Source organism: Equus przewalskii, chromosome 6 (assembly GCF_037783145.1).
Source record: "Equus przewalskii isolate Varuska chromosome 6, EquPr2, whole genome shotgun sequence".
NCBI lineage: Eukaryota > Metazoa > Chordata > Mammalia > Perissodactyla > Equidae > Equus > Equus przewalskii.
The window spans coordinates 51,222,476-51,245,205 of NC_091836.1; the positions used below are offsets into that span (position 1 = coordinate 51,222,476).

The following is a 22,730-nucleotide window of genomic DNA, read 5'->3' on the forward strand; positions in this document are numbered from 1 at the left end:
GGATTCTCTCCGGGAGCCTCCCCGGCATTGTGGATGCTGGGAAGGGCCTCTTCACTAATGGCAGGTAGAGACTTTGCCTGTTGCCCGGACGGAACTCCAGAGTTTTCTTCCCAGGCCGCAGAGCTGGCCGCTGGAGCTCCACTGAGCCCCAGTCCTCTCCCAGGAGATTTCCGGTAGTCCCGAGCCCCTCCCAGGCAAAAGCCTGGTCAGTGGAGCTGGCGGCGGCATCTGGTGGGCCGCTGTGCCATTTGGGATTCTCTCTGGGAGCCTCCCGGTGTTGTGGATGCTAGGCGGGGCCTCTCCGCTAATGGCAGGTAGGGGTTTTCCCCACCGTCTCCGGTGTGTAACTCTGGAGCTTCCCTCTGGGCTTAGGTGTAATTGCAGGGGGCTTAGGTAGGGCTCTGGTCACCTGTTCCCACCGTCGCTCCTCTGGTGTGTGCTCCCTCCTGCCCTTGGTGTGTGGCGATGTTCTGGGGGCATGCACTGGAAGAAAGCCGCTTGCAGGTACTACACTATTCGGGGGTCGGAGTCAGAGAGTTTTCACCTATCTCCACCTCCTCCCGGAGGGAAGTCCATCCGCCTTCCGATGTATAGCAGCGTGGGTCTCTCAGGCATCCTGACATGCTATATGGATATCCTTTGTTAAGTGATGAATGTCCAATTAGTTGTAGATTCGAAGGGAGAGAGACAAAGAAGACTACTCACACCGCCATCTTGGATCTTCTCCTCTTCAAAAGACTTTTAAAGACAACCCACATTTTGCAAGCACATATTTGCATGAAGGAGAGATATCAGAAAAATAAAGAATGATGAAAACCCAACAGATAACTGGCACATTAAAGAAAGACTCTCTGATTATGCATATTTGACTTTAATTTAGAATCCAGATATTGCAGTTCTAGCAATTATAAGGTTTATTAATATTCCAAAAAAGAGAATTTCTTGCATTCTATCTGAAAAAAAACAAGCTTACTTCTAAGTCTCCTTTAATTAGCATGATTTTTTTTCTTAGAGGAGAAGAATACTTCTTGTTCAATATATTTCTATTAAAAGGTGGGTTATATTTTATGATTTTCATGCAATTGCTATCTCTAAATGTCCTTGTTCCTATAATATTCTTCAGGTGAGTGTCTCTAAAGTAAAGTGTGTATAGATAGAGATGAATGACACAGAAACCAGTGAGGAAACAGTTCTAAGAAAATTGGATTTGAGGTACTGAGAAATACTGTGAAGGTCCTGGGGTATGTGACCACACAAGTGAATTGCTTGAATCCAAAATATAAACATAGTGCTGGGTGTCCATTTACTTGTTTCCCTTTTTCCAAATCTCTCTTATTTTTCAAAGGTGTCCAAGCTACATAGAATCACAAAACTTTACACGTGTCTCAGAATTCTTCCTCCTGGGACTCTCAGATGATCCAGAACTGCAGCCTTTGCTCTTTGGGCTGTTCCTGTCCATGTACCTGGTCACCATTTTGGGGAACCTGCTCATCATCCTGGTGGTCAGCTCTGACTGCCACCTCCACACTCCCATGTACTTCTTCCTCTCCAACCTGTCCTTGGCTGACATCGGTTTCACCACCACCACAATCCCCAAGATGATGGTAGACATCCAAACTCACAGCAGAGTCATCCCCTATGGGGGCTGCGTGACTCAGATGTCTATTGTTACTCTTTTTGGATGTTTGGACAGTCTACTCCTGACTGTGATGGCCTATGACCGGTTTGTGGCCATCTGTCATCCCCTGCACTACTCAGTCATCATGAACACACGTCTCTGTGGCCTGCTGGTTTTAGTGTCTTTTTTCATCAGTCTTTTGTACTGCCAGCTGCACAGTTTGATGGTGTCACAACTTACCTTCCCAATGCGTGTGGAAATCCCTCATTTCTTCTGTGACCCTTCTCAGCTATTCAACCTTGCCTGTTCTGACACCTCCAGTAATAACGTATTAATCTATTTTATGGGTGCTATCCTTGGTGGTGGCCCACTCATAGGGATCCTTTCCTCTTATATTCGAATTGTTTCCACCACTCTGAGAGTCTCATCAACAGGTGTGAAGTACAAAGCCTTCTCTACCTGTGGCTCTCACCTGTCAGTGGTTTGCTTATTTTATGGAACAGCCCTTGGGGTGTACCTCAGTTCTGCTGTTTCACATTCTCCCAGGAAGGGTGCTGTGGCCTCAGTCATGTACACTGTGGTCACCCCCATGCTGAACCCCTTCATCTATAGCCTAAGGAATGGAGACATGAAGAGGGCCATGCAGAAGTTCCTCAGAAGAACAGCCTAATCGCAATACCTGTGCCATCTTTTGCACTTGTATGGTTTGGAAAAGCATGTAAAACCAAACACCTGGAGTTCAAAATCCTGGCCATTTGCTGTCATAAGTTTTGTATCTATCATGCCTTTCAACGCTCTCAATCTTTCATTTCTGAAGATCGCTTCATTTCCTACATCTGTAGTGGGACTGAGGGAGTATTGCGAGATCCCATCTTCGTTATAATCAGTGCGTGATTGAATCACATTATAGTTCTAGAGCATTCTGTGTTTCCCATCCTTCTCCTAGGCATCCTGGAGAAATAAATGTACAATTATTTGCTTTTAAATAATTACAATCCTCAACTCTTTAAAAAATTCATGTCTGTTGTCCATGCAACTTTTGTATCTTTCAGACCTGTTTATGCATGCTATGTGTGATGATGCATGTAACTGGTCTTCAAATTTGGCTTCATATAGGGGTCACTGGGAGGTCTTTAAAAGTATTGATGACTGCTTCTCACCACAGATTATAATTGAATTAGACTGAGGTGTAGCCTTAGCATGAGGATTTGAAAATCACGCCAGTTTGTTCTCATTTATAACCAAGGTTATGAACTACTGATCTAACCATATGTTTTCTTCAAAGAGGACTAGTATGTATGGATCTTCTACTACTCATGAGCAGTTAATGAAGTTCTTAAAGTCCTGCTAGCTCACAAGAGGGATGATATGAAAAAGTTCACCCTCACAGCAGACATCGTGGTTGTTTACACCATTCTTGATATTTATTTACATATATTCTGCTTCCATGCTACATAACTAATCATCTGTGCTGGTTTAAAAGATATTTTCACCTTACTCCAAACTCACCCTTCTATACTTTTCTTGAGCAAAGCATAGCTATTTCCTTTCACCAGTAACAGTATCTTTATGCCTTTACTTTGGAGCTCTTCTTTCTTTTCTCTTGTCCTGACATTCTGTTTTTGGGCTCTTATCTCTGTCCACTATAAGGGTATCTATCTTTCCTTTAGGGATGTTGGACAGAGTTTCTGAGGCAGGGAGCTGGGGCTCTCTGAAAACCTGCCTACTACCTACTTTAATTTCCTTGGCCTTCTGCCACTAAGCTTAATCATCTACCAACTTCACTGATCAGGAACTTTGATACTGGAGAAGAAAACACCCTGTACAGATGATGAACCCCTACCAGCCAGTGAAAAGCAATACTTCCCACTAGAAATGAATAAATTAGGGTTTTGATTCCTTGGTTTTCATGAACTGAAATGAGATAATTTTGATCTGATCTACTCTGGAACAATGAATAGGCTTTGTCTCCATTTCTGAAAACCTAAGTCATGGGCAAAAGCCCTTGAAATTTGCCAAGGTAATTGTCATTATTAATTTTATGTGTCAACTTAGCTGAGCCACAGTGCCCAGATAGTTGGTCAAACATTACTCTGGATGTTTTTGTGTTAAGTTTTTTTTGGCTGAGATGAAAATTTAGAGCAGTGGACTTTGAATAAAGCAGATGACTCTCTATAATGTGGATGATCCTTCTGGAATCAGTTGAAGGCCTAATAAAACAAAGACTGACCTACTAGAGGAAGAAGAAATCCTGTTTATGGACTGCCTGTGGACTTGGACTGCCCTGTTCCCTGAATCTTAGCCTGTTTGCTTACCCTGAAAAATTTGGACTTGCCAAGCCTCCACAATCACACAAGCCAATTTCTTAAAATAAGTCTCTCTGTAGATAAATAAACGCATATCCTCTTGTTTCTGATTGTCTGGAAAACCCAAACTAATACAGTAATGTTGTCTGTGACATGTCACTTTATAGTTTCCTCAGAGGTTATGCTTACTTTTTCCTGTTTAAACTTCAACATTTAGAATGAGTGCTACTAATTGATTAACACTACGAATGTGGGGGGAGCCTCAATGGAAATATGCCAAAAAGGGCCACAGTAACTATGTATCATATCCTTGATATGAAAGCTACATAACAGATAATAGAGAGCGTATGGGATTTTAAAACAAAACTCCACCCAAATCTCAGCAAAAATTTGAAACCCGCGGCAACTCAGTGCACTTCAGATACCTCGTCAGTGAAAAGTCACCTATGGAATAAAGAAAAACATTTGCAAACCATATGCCTGATAATTGGTTAATTTCCAAAATATGTAAGAAACTCCTACAACTCAATAGCAAAAAAAAGTAATAAACTGATTAAACAATGGGGGAAGGATTTAATTAGAGATTTTTCCAAATAAAACATACAAATGGCTAACAGGTATATGAAAAAGTGCTAAAGATCACTATTCATCAGAGAAATGCAAATCAAAACCACACTGAGATATCACAGTCTTGTCAGGATAGCTACTATATAAAATACAAAAGGCAACAAGTGTCGGCAAGGATGTGAAGAAATTGGAACCCTTGCACACTGTTGATGTAAATAGAAAATGTAGTAGCCACTATGGAAAAAAAATATGGAGGTTCCTTAGAAAATTAAAAATAGAACTAGCATATTATCCAGCAACTGCATTTCTTGATATTTACCTCCCAAAATATTGAAATCAAGATCTCAAAGAGATAGTAGCACTCCTATGCTTATTGCAGCACTATTCATAATGGCCAAGACATGAAAACAACCTAAATAACCATTGAGAGATAAAGGGATAAAAAACTGTTAGATATATCTATATCTATATCTATATCTATCTATATATATCTATATATATAGATATATAGACTTACCAGGTCTATATATGCCTATATAGATGGATTACACACACACACATATATATATATATATATATATGGATTACACATATATGTATGTATCACACACACACACATACACACACACACATATATATGTATATATAATGGAATACTATTCACCCTGAAAAGAGAAGGAATTCCTGCCATTTGCAACAACACGGATGAACCTTAAGGGTATTATGCTAAGTGAAATATACCAATCACATAAAGACAAATACTGCATGATGTGTCTAAAATACTTAAGCAGTGCAGCTGGGAGTCCAAAAGGCTGATCAAAAAGACACCAGAACCAGCAAGCTACAGACGAATGGGTTCATCATGACCAGGTAGTGCAGGGGATAAGAAAAAATAGCTACAAATCGATCATAGGCCATCAAAAAGAGCCATGCAGAGATGACTCAGCCAAAAATCTAATATCAGTACCTGTGCCATCCATTAGAAGTGAAAGTTGGGAAATGCAGCAAAACTAAATATCTAGACCTGAAAATCCTATATCTCTTATCACATAGTTTTGTGGCTTTCATGGCTTTCACTGCTCTCATTTTGTAATATCTGACTATTGCTTCTTTTGGTATGTCTTTAGTGGTACTGAAGGAGTATTCTGGGATCCTTTGCATATCATAATCACTGCATGACTGAATCCTGTTATATCTATTGAGCCTTCTGTAGTTTATTATTGATGACCCAGGCATCCCAGAAAGATGAACAACTCTTTTTCATATAGTAAAAACTTACATCATTCCCATATAAATTTCTCCTTTATCAAATCCGTTTACACAACTTATGTGTGAGGATGCGTGTTACTGGTTCTCAGCCTTTGGTTTTATTGAAATCACCTGGAAAGCTAAAAAATACTGACAACTGGATCTCACCACCAGAGATTCTGATTTAATAGGACTGGGATGTGGCCTGAGCATTAGGATTTTTAAACACCCCCAGGTGGCTCTGTTGTGAAGCCAACATTGAGAACTACTGATCTAAGCCAGATCTTTCATTCAAAGATAACCTGTATGTCTTGGGTCCTAAGTGCTCATGGGCAAATGCCAAAGATCCTAAAGAGATCAGAGCTCCAAAAGAGAAGATAAAAAAAATCTGCTGTAGCAGTAGCAGTGTGTTTTCCCCATGATTCCTGATAATGTTCCTTCAAATATCTTCCCTCTCTCTATACCATACAGCTGGGTATTTGTGCTGATTATGAAGCTATTGTCTCTCTGCGCCAAACTCACACTTCTATACTTTGCTTTGTGGTGCTGGGGTGGGCCTCTTGAAATCACATCCATTACCTCACATAATTACCATTTTGTTGTTGTTGATATTATGGTGAGAACATGAACTCTACTCTGATAGAAACTTTCAAGTACACAATACAGTATTGTTAACTATCGTCACCAGGATGTACGTTAGGTCCCTGGGACTTATTCATCTTAAAACTGAAAGTTTGTACCCTTTGACCAACATCTCCCCATTTCCACCACCCCTCAGCCCCTGACAATCACTAATCCACTCTCTGTTTCTATGAGCTCAATGTTTTTAGATTTCACATACAAGCGAGATTGTACAGTATTAGCCTTTCTCCATCTGACTTATTTCAGAAAAATGGTCTCAAGATCCACCCATGTCATAACAAATGGCAGGATAGCTTGTTTTTCATAGATGAATAATATTCCACTCTGTGTGTGTGTGTGTGTGTGTGTGTGCGCGCGTGTGTGTATGACCTGAATTTTCAAGTTCTAAGAGAACAAAGTCCTTATATAAGATGAAGCCTGTGTGGTGGGCAGTATTTGAGATGCTCCCAATGGTTCCTAACTCGTTTTTTCATGCCTTTGTGTATTTCCTTCACAATAAGCATTAGAGGAACATAGTGACTCACTTCTGACAATGAGAATGTGGAAGAAATGTTGGCTAGTCACTTCTGGGAATAGAATGAAAAAAAGTGTTTTTCTTTTTACTGCATCTATATCTTTCTCTCTCTTGCTCACATTGATGGAACCCAGCTGCCATGCTGTGAGCTACCCCATCAAGAAGTCCATGTGTGAAGGAACTGAGGGAATTCTCTCACTGATAGCCTGCAAACGCATGAATCCCACAGCCTATGAGTGAGCTTGAAAGGGGCCTTCTGCCAATCAAGCCTGGGGATGACTAAACTCTTAGCCAACACCTTGATTGCAACCTTCTAAGAGGTCCTATGAAGTTTTTAAGTAAAGTATCAGTTGCCAAATAAATATGTAAAAATCAATAGTTTTGCAATATGTCAATGTAGTTCAATTAGCTAAAAAATTTAAAATTCGTCTCATTCAAATTAGCAAAAACAAAAAAAAATCCTGTAAATCTCCAACATATAAAATGCCAACCCAAACAAGAGCTAAGGAAATGAAAATAATTTTTCCTTAGAAACAAATATTTACTGAGAAAATGGAATAGTATCACATCCTTGTTATGGAAGAAATAATTCTGCATATATTTCATGATTAATAAAATAGACAGATATCAAAATCATACACTGGGTTGTTAAGTTGAGTAGTTGGAATTTTATGTTAAAATCCTGCAACTTAGAAGCAGAAGCAAGGAGTACAGGCAAACTTTCTCCTGAGGAGAGGAAGGACCCAGATCTTTCCAAGGACATTCACTCGTCTCTGATTCTTCTTCCAATAATATTAGCAAGTCCTCAGAGATTGGGATAATGTGGCAAAACTTCCTAATTATGATCTCTGTTCATTGAATCCCCAAGGTGATGCAATTGTAAATAAATGGTCAGCCAATTATAAATGAAAAGATAAAGGACTCCAGCACTTTAGTTTGCTAATTCTATTATTGTGCCTCTGTGCCTGTGTCTCCTCCCTTTATGGGCATCTGCCTCAGAAGGTCTCAGCATGAGTCTGTCTTCCTGCCAGTCCTGAGGAGGGATCCTGAGCCTTCATTACACACCAGACAGGAGAAGGGTAGTGAATCCATACTCCTTGGTCATGCTCCAGCAGAGATGCAGCCCATCTCAGTAAGTGCTGTGGGAGACAGTGATTGGGGGAGGGACTGTTTGAGGCATTATTTCCTCTTCAAGAAAACAAACATGACAGTTGCAATAGACAGATGAGAGGGCACCAATATACAAAATTTCATATCAGACACCTATGAAGTTTATGTTCTTGGTTCTGGTGGGGGTGTGAGAACTCTATTTCAGAGTTCTGCTTCCAGTCTCACTGGTTTTGGTTCTGGTTGGCATCTCCCCCACTGTAGCAGCTAATGGGTCTCTTTAAACTTTCCCCTATGCACTCCAAAATTATCATGAAGGTGATGACGATGATGAGGAGGAGGGTGACATTAACCAAACATCATGTTTATTGAGAGCTTCCTAAGTGCTGTGCTCTGAGGGCTGTGTTCTATATATTTTGTTTGATTTCATCTGCATAATCTTTCCCAAATTATAATGCATAATTATTATTATTTCATGTAAGAATAAAGGAGCACAGTATTTTATATAACTTGTAGCAGATCATAAGTTAGCAAGAGTTGCAGTCACGATTGAATCTGGGCTGACTCTAGCTAGACTCAGGGTGTCTGGCCAGTCTTCTCCTCTGCCAACCCAAACAGTCATTTTGTTACCCATCACAGACACAGGTTCTTTACCCACCACACAAGAAGGGCCAAATAACAACTGGAACACCAGGCTTATGGCAAGGGAAGAGGTTTTTCTTTCAGGTGCTATCAGCTGGCAGATGAGAGTGAGCCCTCAAATGTATCTTTTTTCCCCTGAAAGATGGGAGGCCTTAGGTTTTAAAGGTCGTGAGGAATGCAACTGATTGTAGGGAGTGGGGAGCCTGTGGCCTTCCTAGTTGGTGTTTTCCCATCAGCCTGTGTTAGGCCTTGTGAGGCCGCTTGCAGCAAGGAGAATGGCAAGATAAGGGAATCTGGAGGTGGATGTCCTTGGTTGTCTGCCTCTGTGGTGGATGGTGGATTCTGGTGCCAGGAAGCCAAAGAATAAGTAGAGAAAGGGGATGAGTGCTTTGATTTTAAATCCTGTATATGCTGGGTTTAACGTAGGGGAATGGATATCAGGGCTGGTATCAATTTCAGTTCCCTGTCAGTCCTGGAAGAGACCCCCTGTTTACTATGCTCTTCCCTGTAGGGGTTTCTGGCAGACCACAATGGAGAGTAGTAGGCAGTGCTTGCTGCATCAACTATAGGAAAAATGGGTGAGATCACAGACAATGATCATAGAGTGTTGGCACAGAATAATTCAGGGTAGATCTCTCTCTCTCTTGCTCCTTGTCCTGGATTTCACTTCAACTGCCTACTTGCTCCTCCATTCTTATAATCAGCCTACTAAACCAAAGAAGGAGATATAAAGTCATAGTCTTGAGGTCCATTCCCACTCAGGAAACTGAAACAGTTAAAAAAATGTGTGTCGTATGTATCTGTGGTTAAGAACTCTGTACCTCTGCTTAAAACTTTCAGAAAGTCTGGGGCTGGCCCCGTGGCTGAGTGATTAAGTTTGCGGGCTCTGCTGCAGGCGGCCCAGTGTTTCATTGGTTCGAATCCTGGGCGCCGACATGACACTGCTCATCAACCCACGCTGAGGCAGCATCCCACATGCCACAACTAGAAGGACCCACAACGAAGAATATACAACTATGTACCAGGGGGCTTTGGGGAGAAAAAGGAAAAATACTTTCAGAAATTCTGGAAACAATGATGATGAGTGCACGAGACTCAGAGACTGACAATTTAATTTTGAATCCTGTCTGCTCCTCTTATTATTAGTGTGTTATGAAGCAAATTCTTAGTATCTGTGAAACTTACAATTGTTTTCTGAGTTGGTTCCTAGCTGATACAACTCCAGTAAATAAGGATTAAACAAGGAATGAATGCTGTCTCTGTGATAAACATGTGTTGAATGCATAAAGTAAGGATAAAATAAATTTTAGATATTTTATTACTAATAATGATCATGTCATTTGATTTAAATGTCTGGTGACCTGAGGTTATGATTTTCCTACCTCCCTGACAGGACACTTTATTTTTGTTTACACAACTACATCCTTAGTAAATGGAAAGAAACGAGTGAGTGTCATTTACTTCTGATTCCGCAGAGCTTGTACCTTTTTGGCACAGAAGAACTATCATAAAGTGTGGGCAATATGGCTTCCACACATTTGACCATTTCATACCAATGTTTTCATCCTTTTCAGGAATGTCCCAAGGGGCTGGAGAGAAGATAAATTAGTGCTTGTTTACATCTATATCAGGAACTTCTTAGGGGACCTACTATTTTTCATTTAATATAGTATCTACAGCATTCAATTGTTGCAAAACCACTGCAGAGACTTTTATAAATTTGAAAGAAAAAAGAGGAGGAAATGAAGGAGGCAGTAAATCATATTGCACGGTCTGAGACATTTTAGGATTTCATGTCATTCCCTGCTCCAGGGCACTGAGACAGGAGAGGCTTTGACCTCGCTGCCATATAATGCATAAAATATCATCAATTTTTTTGGATTGTATTTCATTACTAAACACACTATTCCAATAATTATTGAATTTTTTAATTAAAAAATTGACCAAATATTTATTAAGTTTCAAACTTCCTTTAGGTGTCACACATGTTCAAGAGATGGGTGTTACACTCTCCATTTCCAGGAGGGAACAAAAGTGCAGAGAGCAGGAAAGTATATACACTCCACATATAGTGGGTGAAAGGCTCAGGACTCAAGCATCAATCTCCTTGTTTTTGCACTAGGTCTCTGTTACCTCCATTGTAGCCAATGAGCAATTCTTTTCAAACCGAGTTTGATACCAAATGAGCAAATGGAGGCAGAAGAATTGATTCCTACTCTTTTGGTTCAGTGAGTCCAGCTGTGAATTATGGGAATGAGTCAGTGTTTTCTAGGGGCAATAAGGGCATTAAAGTGGTGGATTATAGGGGTTTCTATGAATAGTCATGCACTTTACAGTCAGTTTTGACATCTAAGATTGAAAATATTTTCTATACAAAGTGAAAGTTTGATATGGATCTGCCATGGAATGATTATCATAAGACAGACTTCAAGGATATTTGTAAATTTATACCTCATCACTAGAGAATATAGTTGATGGGAAATGCTTTTTGTAGTGGGACAACAAATACAGGTAATTATTAGTAAAATTGAACATGCACTGATTGTTATAAGTTGAAAAACTAATCCCCTCTCACCTATTATATACAAATTCTCACTTGTGTGATATGGAGAAAGGCATAAAAAGTTTCCCAGGATTGTTTTAAGAAGAAAATGATGTAAATAATATATATAAAATATATGTGAAGACTTAATATATAAATAAAATAATTTAAATTATAAATACATTATTACCTTTAAATATATATAGGAAATTTCTTGAATTTATATTACAATATGTAAGTATAAACTTAAACACTGAAAAAAATGACATCCTCCCTCACATAGTAATGTGCATCAGTAAAATGTTTGGAGTAGTTGTATGTACTTCACAAAGAGAATCAAACCCCATGCCGTGGTCAACAAGTAGGTTTCAGAGGCAAAATGTCTAGTACACTGTTTGGGTAAGTTTTTAAGAAAACTGTTTAGGGATACATTAGTCAATATTGACTTTACAGAAACATTGACAAGAAAATATACTCATCAAATTTATGACACTAGTTGCCTTTGGGGACAAGTATGCAGAAGAATGAATCAAGCTAAGATACCAAGAAAAGTCAAATTTTATCAGTAATGTTTCAAATCTCTAACTGATATGAGATCTAAAGCAAATATTATTACATGTTTATATTTTTAATAAATGTAGTTGGTATTGATGATATTAATAATAGGTAATATTAATGAAGTATTTTCTAAAGTTTGGGCAATACTTGAAAGGAGTGTTTCTCAACCACAGCTGCACATTAGGATGACCAAGAACCTCACGTGCAGAGATCCTGAATAAAGTGGTTGTAGTCTGAGGCCAGGATATCCACATATTTTTAAATAACCACAGGTAAATGTGTCATTCAACTGGAACTGAAAGCCACTGACCTAAGCAATTTGAGTGATTCTTTTTTTTTTTTTTTTAACTTTTTTGGCAAGGAAGATTAACCCTGAGCTAACATCTGCTGCCAATCCTCCTCTTTTTGCTGAGGAAGATTGGCCCTGTGCTAACATCTGTGCCCATCTTCCTCTATTTTGTATGTAGGATGCCAGCCACAGCATGGCTTGATGAGTGGTGCATAGGTCTGTGCCGGGGATCCGAACTGGCAAAATCCTGGCCTATGAAGCAGAGCACACAAACTTAACCACTATGCCACCAGGCCAGCCCCACAATTTGAGTGATTTTTAAAATCTTTCTTACAATATTCCTATTAGGTAGGATCAATTATTATCCCAATTTTACAGATGAGGAAAGTACTCTGAGACATTTATATTGTTCTATTTTGCATTTTTTTCAATTAAGTCATATTGTGACCTGCCAAAATAATAAACCTGCATTACCTCCAGGTAGCTGAGGTAAGAGAATTGCAATCCCTGTATCAGGAAGGATTAACATGAAAATCTGTTAACTGGACATAAGAAGGCTGGGTCTTAAACCTGACCATGGGACCTCCCCTGGTGCTGAACTCCTCAACTGTAAATAAGAGGGCTTATGAACAGAAACACAAGACCATCAAGTATCTGAAAAGGGGCTCAATATCACTAATCATCAGGGGAACGAAAATCAAAATCACAATGAGATATTACCTCACCCCTGTTAAAATGGCTATGATAAAAAAAAAAAAAAGAAGCAAGTGTTGATGAGGATGTGGAGAAAATAGTGCACTGTTGGTGGAAATGAATATTGGTATAGCCATTACAGAATACAGTATGGAGCTTCATCAAAAAGTTAAAAATTATTGCTAATTAAAATGGAACTAGCATATAATCCAGCAACCCCACTGCTGGGTGTATATCTGAAATGAAATCAGTATCTCAAAGAGATATCTGCACTCCCACATTCATTGCAGTAGTGTTCACAATAGCCAAGATATAAAAACAACCGAAGTGTCTGTTGACAGATGAATGGATAAAGAAAATGTGTGTGTGTGTATATATATTATATATATATATATATATACATTTACATGTATATACATGTATATACATGTATATACATATATACGTGAACAAACACACACACACTAAAATGTTATTAAGCCATAAAAAGAAGTAATTGCTGCCATTTGTGACAACATGGATGGACCTGGAGGGCATTATGCTTATTGAATTATGCTGGACATAGAAAGACGAATACTGTATGATCTCACTTATATGTGGAATATAAGAAATTTGAACTCATAGAACCAGGGTGTAAAACTGTGCTTGTCAGGGGCTAGGGGTGGGTGGGAGATGTTGCTCAAAGGATACAAACTGTAAGTTGTAAGATGAATAAGTTATGGGGATCTAATGTACAGCATGGTGACTATAGTTTGTAATATTGTATTGAATACTTAACGTCTGTTAAGAGAGTAAATCTCAGGTGTTCTCTCCACACATAAAAGATGGCAAGTATGTGTGGTGATGGATGTGTTAATTACCTTGGTTGTGACAATGATTTAATATAAATCATGATTTAATATTAAATATTATATTAAATATTAAATATAAATCATCACATTGTACATATTAAAAAATATCTTCATGCTGTACAACATAAAGATATACGATTTTTATTTGTCAATCATACCTCACTAAAGCTAGCACAAAAGGCAAAAAACAACGAAGCAGTATTATCACGCCACTACAGAATAGAATCCAAAAAAGAGAAAAGAGTAGTCTCATGCACTGGACGTTTTACTGAGGTGGGATGGGGTTGATACAAATAATCCTGTCTGTAATAAACAATTTCAAGAGTTTTTCTTAAGTTTTATTTTTGTTTACTCACTGAAAGATGCTCTGTACACTAATGTGACATATTCTCAGTCATCAATGCTGTATAATTATGTGCAATTAACTAAACCACACTTATAAAAATTTGAAGTCCACCAAAGCCGAAGATGAAAATTACATACTAAACAACTTTCAAAAGAAAATCCTTGTATTTGATCACTTATTTTCATGAAGGAGGGAAGACAGCAAAGTCAGAATGATAAAACTCAGGATGATAACTATCACATAAATTTTTTTTCTAAGAATATTCAACTTTAATTTAGAATCCAGATTATGCAGTGTTGCCTTTTCTAGAATGTTTTTATAAATATTCTAAGTGAAGGGAATATCTAGCACTGTATTTGGATAAAATAAGGTATATTTAACTACCTCTTAATTGCTTTAAAGTGATTTTTTTTTCCTTAAAAGGGGAAGGGCATCTGTTATTCTATATTTTTTCTTAAAGAAGTAGGCTGTAGTTTATTGTGATCATGGATTTGTTACCTCAAATATTCCTGCTACTCTGATACTCTTTGTTTGAATTTCTCTAAAGTAAGTGTGTGTATAAAGAGGTGAATAACACAGAAATCAATGAAGAGACAGTTTTGAGAAGATAAGATTTGTCATACAGAGAAATATTGCTTAAGGTACTGGGGTTCATAACCTCACAAGTGAACTGCTTGAATCCAAAATATGGACATACCGCTGGATGTTCATTTACTTGTTTCCTTTTTTCCAACCCTCCTTTCTTTTTCTACAGATGTCTAAGCTACAGAGAACCAAAAAATGTAACAAGTGTCTCAGAATTCTTCCTCGTGGGATTCTCAGATGATCAAGAACTGCAGCCTTTGCTCTTTGGGCTGTTCCTGTCTGTGTACCTGGTTGCCATCTTTGGGAACCTGCTCATCATCCTGGTTGTCAGCTGTGACTCCCACCTCCACACTCCCATGTACTTCTTCCTCTCCAACCTGTCCTTGGTTGACATTGGTTTCATCTCCACCACAGTCCCCAAGATGATTGTGGACATCCAAACTCAAAACAGAGTCATCTCTTACGTGGGCTGCCTGACGCAGATGTATTTTTTTGTCCATTTTGCATGTATGGATGATATGCTTCTGACTGTGATGGCCTATGACCGGTTTGTGGCCATCTGTCACCCTCTGCACTACTCAGTCATCATGAGCCCACGCCTCTGTGGCTTCTTAGTTTTGGCATCTTTTTTAATTGGCCTTTTGGACTCCCAGCTGCACAATTTGATTGTTTTACAACTTACCTGCTTCAAGGATGTGGACATTTCTAATATCTTCTGTGGCCCTTCTCAATTCCTCAGCCTTGCCTGTTCTGATACTCTCTCCAATAACATAGCCATATATATTTTTGGTGCCATTTTTGGTTTTCTCCCTTTCTCAGGCATCTCTTTTTCTTACTATAAAATTATTTCCTCTATTCGGAGAGTTCCATCAACAGGTGGGAAGTATAAAGCCTTCTCCACATGTGGCACTCACCTGTCAGTTGTTTGCTTATTTTATGGAACAGGCTTTGGCATTTACTTTGGATCAGCATTTTCACCTTCTCTCTGGAAGGATGTGGTGTCCTCAATCATGTGCACGACAGTCACCCCCATGCTGAACCCCTTCATTTACAGCCTGAGGAACAGGGACATCAAGAATGCCCTGTGGAGACTTTATAACAGACCAATCTAATCTCAGTATGTGTGCCCTTTCTGGCATGTGGGTTGGAAAAATCAGCAAAACCAAGCATGTAGACCAGCCAATACTGCTTCCTTGGTCATATTATCTTTTCAGCCTCTTGGTTTTCATTCCTATCCATGTTTCATATATGGACACTGCTTCTTTTGATTGTTCTTTAATTGAATTGGGGTAGTATTCTGCGATCCTTTGTGCATCACAATAAATGCATGAGAGATTTTCCTCAATGATCCTGGTATCCAGGTGAAATGCACAACTCTCTTGTCATATGTTTAAATTTTACGTCCTTTATTATGGTTCCTGTGTGTTTTCCATATGAATTTTGCATCTGTCAAATCTATTTATTCAGGTAATGTCTGAGGGTGCTGTTCATTGGAACTCAACCATGGATTTTATTGGAATCTCTTGGGGAGTTTTATAAATACTGATGATGTGGTCTCATCACCAGAGATTCTGATTTAGTGGGAGTGGTGTGTCTCTAGGTATGGAGATTTTTAAAGCATCTGAGATGGTTCAGTTGTGAGTTTCCATAAAGATCAAGCTCAAAGAGGCAAGTTATGAAAGAGCTTATTCTTGCTTCAGACAATGTGGTTTTCTTCAACTACCTTGTCCTTTGACACTGTAAGGTTTTCATTTGTGCTGGTTATTAAACTACTGTCTCTCTCCTCCAAGCTCACCCTCTGTAATTATCTTTATGATGCTGGGGTGGGACTCTGAAATAATAGCTCTATTTTCCATCTGGCTTTCTTGTTATGTATATTTAATAACTGTTAGTAGATTTCACCACACTCTAAGGTTAAGTTCACTACTCTCTTTACTCCCCTAATCCATTGGTATTTATTGGCTTCCATCTGGCACCACATCGTTCCATTTTTGCCTTTGTCCTGCAGTAACTACTTAACAAACTCCCTGTACTCAATTCTCTTCATTGAAATAATTAACTTGGCTTATTTTTTCTTGACAGAACCCTGAATGATAAATCATAACTTAAGGAGAAAGATGTATTATGAATTGAGTGAAATTGGAATATTGCAAAATGAGCTCATAAAATAATAGGGGATTACATATATATCTTTGTACAACTGAGATTTAGTTACTGATATATCACCAATGTATGTCTCTAATGGTGTCTGAGGAGTATTAAATCACAAATTTCATCATAAATAAATTAAACTTTGTCTTTTTTTACTTTACCCTATTCATCAAAGTTCCATGTTGTCAGTAAAGGTGAACTGTTTCCTTTCGCTAGTAGTAGCTTAGTTAGGACTTCACCTTGTTACCATGCTTCCTTGACTTCTGTCATGGTAATTCAGTCTTTGGGGTCCATTTGTGTTCTTCAAAATGCCTACCCATCTTTCCTTAGAGATGTAACACTGTTTTTGGGTAGAAAGCTTGGTTCTCTGAAAACCTGTCCAAAAACTAGTTGAATTTACTCTGCCTTTTACCTCTAAGGTAAATCACCTACCAAATTCACTGATGAGGAAATTTCATGCTGGAGAAAGGAATGAACTTGGCAGATGAAGCCATAGCAGTGTGGGAAGACATCACTCAATTAAAATTACTACATTTCTATATTTGCATTTCCATTTATGCAAGCATATGTGATAGCCAAAGGACCTTGATAAGTGGTAAAATGTGTTGCCTTTTGATGTCAAAGTTAGAGTCTTCTCAGAGGTAGTACTTTGTATTTCTTTTTTATGTTTAGATTTAGATATAGAAGAGTGCCATGATGGATTAACAGGAAATGTGATGTGACAATACTTGATTAGAATAGGAAATGCAGATAATCAAAAGAATGTGGGGTATGAAGACACTCCGCAGCCCAGATATTGGCTCAAAAATTTGAAACCTTTAGCAACTCAAAGTTCCTTTCTGAGTCTCTAAGTCCTCAGCAGCCAACTAAGTACAATAGTACAAGTCTTCCAAGGCCATGCAATAATTATATATAATTGTGTCATAGATGAGTCAAATGGTAGTTTACGTTCAAATGGTAAATGCTATTGTAACATTAAGGAAGTTAATTTAAATAAACATTCCAGTAATTCATAAATAACCTGATGTCACAAACTGTGTGAATTAGAGTACAATACATAAAATTTCTATCTAAATGCCACAGCTATAGAGTTATGATAACAAGAGCACTTAACTGAGGCTGGTTAAGAAGATGCAATCAAACGGACTGAATAGAACACTATTTAGTATATAGTAGTGGATCAATAAAGGCAAACTGTCATAATCAATAATTAAGAGGCCATTGTACAGTGTCAATATATGGGCTCTCTAGGCTGAAATTTGATTTACAACATAAGCTCCTCTAAGTACACTGGGATATATATATATTTTTAACTATTGTGGCCTCTGTTGCTTCATTTTTAATGGTATTTACCTGAGAGCACTCTAGGATTAAACAGACAATATGCACATGCTGAGAACTAAGTAAATATAGATATCATTATCATCATCATCTACTCTAAGATTGATGTATTTCTTTTTTCAACTTTACTGAGATATAAGTGACATATAACATTGCATAAGTTTAAGATGCACAGTGTGTTGACTTGATACACTTATACATTGCAAAGTGATTGCCATCATAGGGATAGCTAACACTTCCATCATGTCACAAAATTATCATTTCTTTGTTGTGGTGAGAACATTTAAAGTCTACTCTGTTAGCAACTTTCAAGAATGTAACAGAGTATTGCTTACTACTATGACCATGCTGTACATTAGATTCCCAGAACTTATTCAACTTATAACTGGAAGTTTGTACCCTGGACTAACATCTCTCCATTTTCCCACCCCCACCCCATAGTGGCCACCATTCTACTCTCTGTTTCTATCAGTTTGTCTTTTTTAAATTCCACATATAAGAGATATCATGCAGTATTTATCTTTTTCTGACTTATTTCACTTAGCATAATGTCCTCAAGTTCCATTGATTTTTTCACAAATGGCAGGATTTGCTTCTTTCTCACGGCTGAATAATATTCCATTGTATACATATGCACCACGTCCTCATTATCCATTTATGTGTTGACAGACATTTAGGTTGTTTCTATATTTTGGCTATTGTGACTAATGCTGCAATGAACATGGGAGTGCAGATATTTCTTCAATGTCCTGTTTTCATTTCCTCTGGATATACGCCCAGAGATGGGATTGCTGGATGATATGGTATTTCTATTTTAATTTTTCGAGGCACCTACATACTATTTTCCATAGTAGTTACACCAATTTACAGTCCCACCAACAGCACACAAGAGTTTCCCTTCCTTCACATCCTCACCAATACTTATTTTGTGTGTTTGATGATAGCCATTCAAACAGGTTTGAGCTGACATCTCACTGTGGTTCTATTTGAATTTCCTTGGTGATGAGAAATGTTAAACACCTTTCATGCACCAGTTAGCAATTTGTTAGTTTTTGGAAAACTGTCTGTTCAGGTCCTCTACCCATTTTTTTGATCAGGTTGTTTTGCTACTGAGTTGAATGAGTTCTTTATTTATTTTGAATATTAACCCCTTATCAGATATATGATTTATAAATATGTTCTTACATTCTGTAGGTTGCTTTTTAATTTTGTTGATTCTTTCTTTTACTATGCAGAACATTTTTAGTTTGATGTCTTCTCACTTATCTATTTTTCCTTTGTTGCTTGTGCTTTTGGTGTCCTATCCAGGAAATCACTGCCAAATCAAAGTCAAGGAACTTTTTCCCTATGTTTTCTTCTAGGAGTTTTATGCTTTCAGGTCTTATGTTTAAGTCTTTAACTCATTTTCATGAGTGGTGTAATATAAGGGTCCAATTTTATTCTTCTGCATGTGGTCATGCAGTTTTCCCAGCACTGTTTATTGAAGAGACTGTTCGTTCCCCTTTGAGTGTTCTTGGCTCCCTTGTCAAACATTAGTTGACTGTACATGCAGGGGTTTATTTCTGGGCTCTTGATTCTGTATCATTGGTCTCTGTGTCTACTTCTGTGCCAGTATCACACCCACTAGTGGCTGGTATTTGTAGTCCTGCTCTCCTTCCTTGTTTCTAGTTGTGTCTATATGTATAACGTTTGCTATTCTCTTGGTGGGGTGAAAGCGAGGCAGGACCTTTGTGCAGGGCACTGAAAGGCTAGAGAAGCTGCCACTCTCCCTTTCCCAGTGAGGGGATTTCTTGCTAGTTGGATAGTCTCCTCTTGGTGCTGAGTAGTGCTGCGCTCGGTGATGGCATGATGCAGGTAGAATGAAAGTGTTCTTTCTTCCCTTTTGTGTGGTTATTCTCAGGTGTTTTGTTTCATTGTGTTGCTAAAGTTTCTGAAGTGGACTCCTGAGCCATCCCAGAACTGTTTTTGTCGATGGATAGCTGCCTAATTGTTGACCTTTGTCTGGACACAAAGGCTGGGGTCTCCTCACCATCTTGGTTTTGTCAAGTTTTCTTAATATCAATTAATGACAAATCAATATCTGAATTCCTCATCCAGAGACCCTTGAGCCAGGGGGACCGTACAAGTATGATGTAGAAGGTTGCAAAGGACTATCATTTCCATACAACTCACTTTATCAGCTGGAAAAAACCAGGCAGGCCCAAAGCATATTTATTTAAATTTTAGTACCTGTGAACACAACGTGATCTAAAGAAAATGCATTCTGGAGCAAATAGGCTCTTCTCAGTGAGTGGAAGTCACAAGACACTGGGAACATTTGTCAAATTTGGGTACAGAATGGCTTCAGCTGGGTGAGATGTCAATGGAGGGATCCTGGCAATGGAAGAGAAACCACATTGGCTTCTTCTGACTGCATATCCTGAAGGAAAATGATGAGGTCTGCAGAAATACCAAATCAGAGGCAATTTCTACCCATTTACTTCCATTTCTACAAGGAAATTTTGCTGAGAGCATTGTCACATCATGATGGATTGTGGACTAACCTGGGAAGCAGAGAGACATCACCAGAGTCTTGTGGTGCTTGTAGGTCAGCATCCTGGTAAAGGGTGAAGCCTGCATGGTGGGCAGATCCTAACATGCTCCCAACAACCTACACCTTCTCTATTCATGTCATTGTGGAGCGTCATTTCCTTGAATGTGTCCTGGTTCTAGTGACTTGCTTCCAACCAATACAACATGGCAAAACTAATAAGATGTCACTTCTGAGATTAGGATACAAAAAAACTCTTGGCTTTCATCTTCCTGGTCCTTGTTTCTCTGTCACCTGTCTGCTTGTTCTAATGGAAGACACCTGCCATATGTAAGCTTCCCCAAAGAGAGGCCCATGTGGTAGAGAACTGAGGAAGGTCTCTGGCCAACAATCTACAAGGAGCTGCATCCTTCCAAAAGCTATGTGAAAGGGTTTCAAAACAGTTCTTTTCCCACATAAAGCTTGAAGGCACTTCAGTCATAGGTGACACCTTGATTGCACTCTTGTTAGATATGTTGGTTTATTTAAGAGAAGTAGCAAGCTATAAATAAAAGTATAAACATGAATAGTTTTCTAATACACCAACATAAATAAATGAAAGAGAAAAATTAGAAATTGAGTTGTCATTTAAATAAGCAAAAAAAACGTAAAAAAGGGAAATAGAATGTTCCTCTTAGAGATAGAAATCTTAACTGAGAAAATGGAAATAGTTTTGTATTCTCATTATAGAAGACCCAATTCACCATAACTTACATGATTAATACAATGGATTTGCAGATATCAAAGTCCAAAAGTCATAAATTGAGTTTAAAAAAATGTCCTGCATTTTATGTTAAGATCTTTGACATTGGAAGTCTGAAGCAAAGTGTACAAGTGAGCTTTTTTCTGAGAAGAGGAAGGGCCCAGACTCTTCTAAATACATTCACTTTTCTCCTTTTGTTCTTCTGTAATTCTTAGACAAATCTTAAAGATTGAGACCACATGGAAAAATTTCACTAATTATGAGCTCTGTGCATTGACATTTCAAGGTCATACGATAGTGAATAATTAGCCAGTGTCTCTAACCTTTCAACTTGCCAGTCTCAGCTAGGCTTCATACCTGTATATCCTCCCCACAGAGTCATCATCTCCATCAGGTGACCCATGGCTGAATCTGTCTTCCTGCCAGTTCTGAGGACAGAACCTCAAACCTCATCATTCACCAGGCAGCAGACCACAGTGGATCCAAACTTGTAGGTCACGACTCAGCAGAGATACAGCACAGACCAGTGATTACCCAGGGAGATGGAGGATGGAAGAGGGACTGTGGAGGATCTTGTTCCCTTGTTATCAAGACAAGCAAGTTAATGGAGATAGCCAGATGGGAGGGCATCAATATGAAGAATTTCAGCTAAGAGGCCAATGAAATTTATGTTCTTTTTTCTGTTGGGGATTTCAGAACTCTCATTCAGAATTCTACTCTCCTCAACCACCATTTCTAGCTTCCATAGGCATTGCTCATACCAGAGCAGGAAATGAACCTTCCAAACCATTCTCTAAGCACTCCAAAATGATCATGATCATGATGGTCATGAGGAGAATAACCATAATATCATGAAACTTTATTGAGGGTTTCCTGTGACAGGCTTTGAGCTATGTGCTATGTAGCTTTTTAAATTTTCATCTGTATAATCACCTCCAAGATATAGGTGCACCCATTATAACTATGTTACAGTGGATTAAAGAAGTACAATATTTTTATTTAATGTGTACCAGGTCCTGGGGCAAAAAGGGTAAACTCAGGTTTGGATCTGAGCAGTGAGACTCGATTCACAGGCACAGGGCAATGTCTTTCCACACCATTTAGTTCCGTGTGTCTACTGAGCCCTTGAAATGTGGCTAGTCCAAATTGAGATGTGCTGTCAGTATAAAATACCAGATTTTGAAGATGTTCAAAGAAAGAATGTAAAATATCTCAATTTCGTATATTGGTGAAATTATAAGACTTTTGGTATAGTAGGTTAAATAAAATGTTAAAATTTTAAAAAGACCCAACCAACCTACTCAACCTTTCCTTGATCTTTCCAGGTCACCTCAAGCAGAATGCTCACTGGGAAATGACTGAGTCTCATTCATTTCTGATTCCCCAGCACCTACACTGTGCCAACCACAATAAAATATATACAAAATAAATAAAATATATATAAATATAAATAAAAAT

The 22,730-nt window shown here is 38.5% G+C and overlaps 2 protein-coding genes across 2 annotated transcripts; both read left to right on the top strand.

Annotated features, from left to right (window-relative positions):
- Positions 1 to 478: 478 nt before the first annotated feature.
- LOC103541508 (olfactory receptor 7E178-like) lies at positions 479 to 2,288 on the top strand. The gene is made up of 2 exons (XM_070626617.1): positions 479 to 598; positions 1,290 to 2,288. The coding sequence occupies exons 1-2, from the start codon at positions 479 to 481 to the stop codon at positions 2,286 to 2,288; spliced, it is 1,119 nt and encodes a 372-aa protein (XP_070482718.1).
- Positions 2,289 to 13,550: 11,262 nt separating this feature from the next.
- LOC103541507 (olfactory receptor 7E24-like) lies at positions 13,551 to 15,620 on the top strand. The gene is made up of 2 exons (XM_008508338.1): positions 13,551 to 13,557; positions 14,590 to 15,620. Exons 1-2 carry the CDS (start codon positions 13,551 to 13,553, stop codon positions 15,618 to 15,620), a joined length of 1,038 nt encoding a protein of 345 aa, XP_008506560.1.
- The last annotated feature ends 7,110 nt before the right edge of the window (positions 15,621 to 22,730 follow it).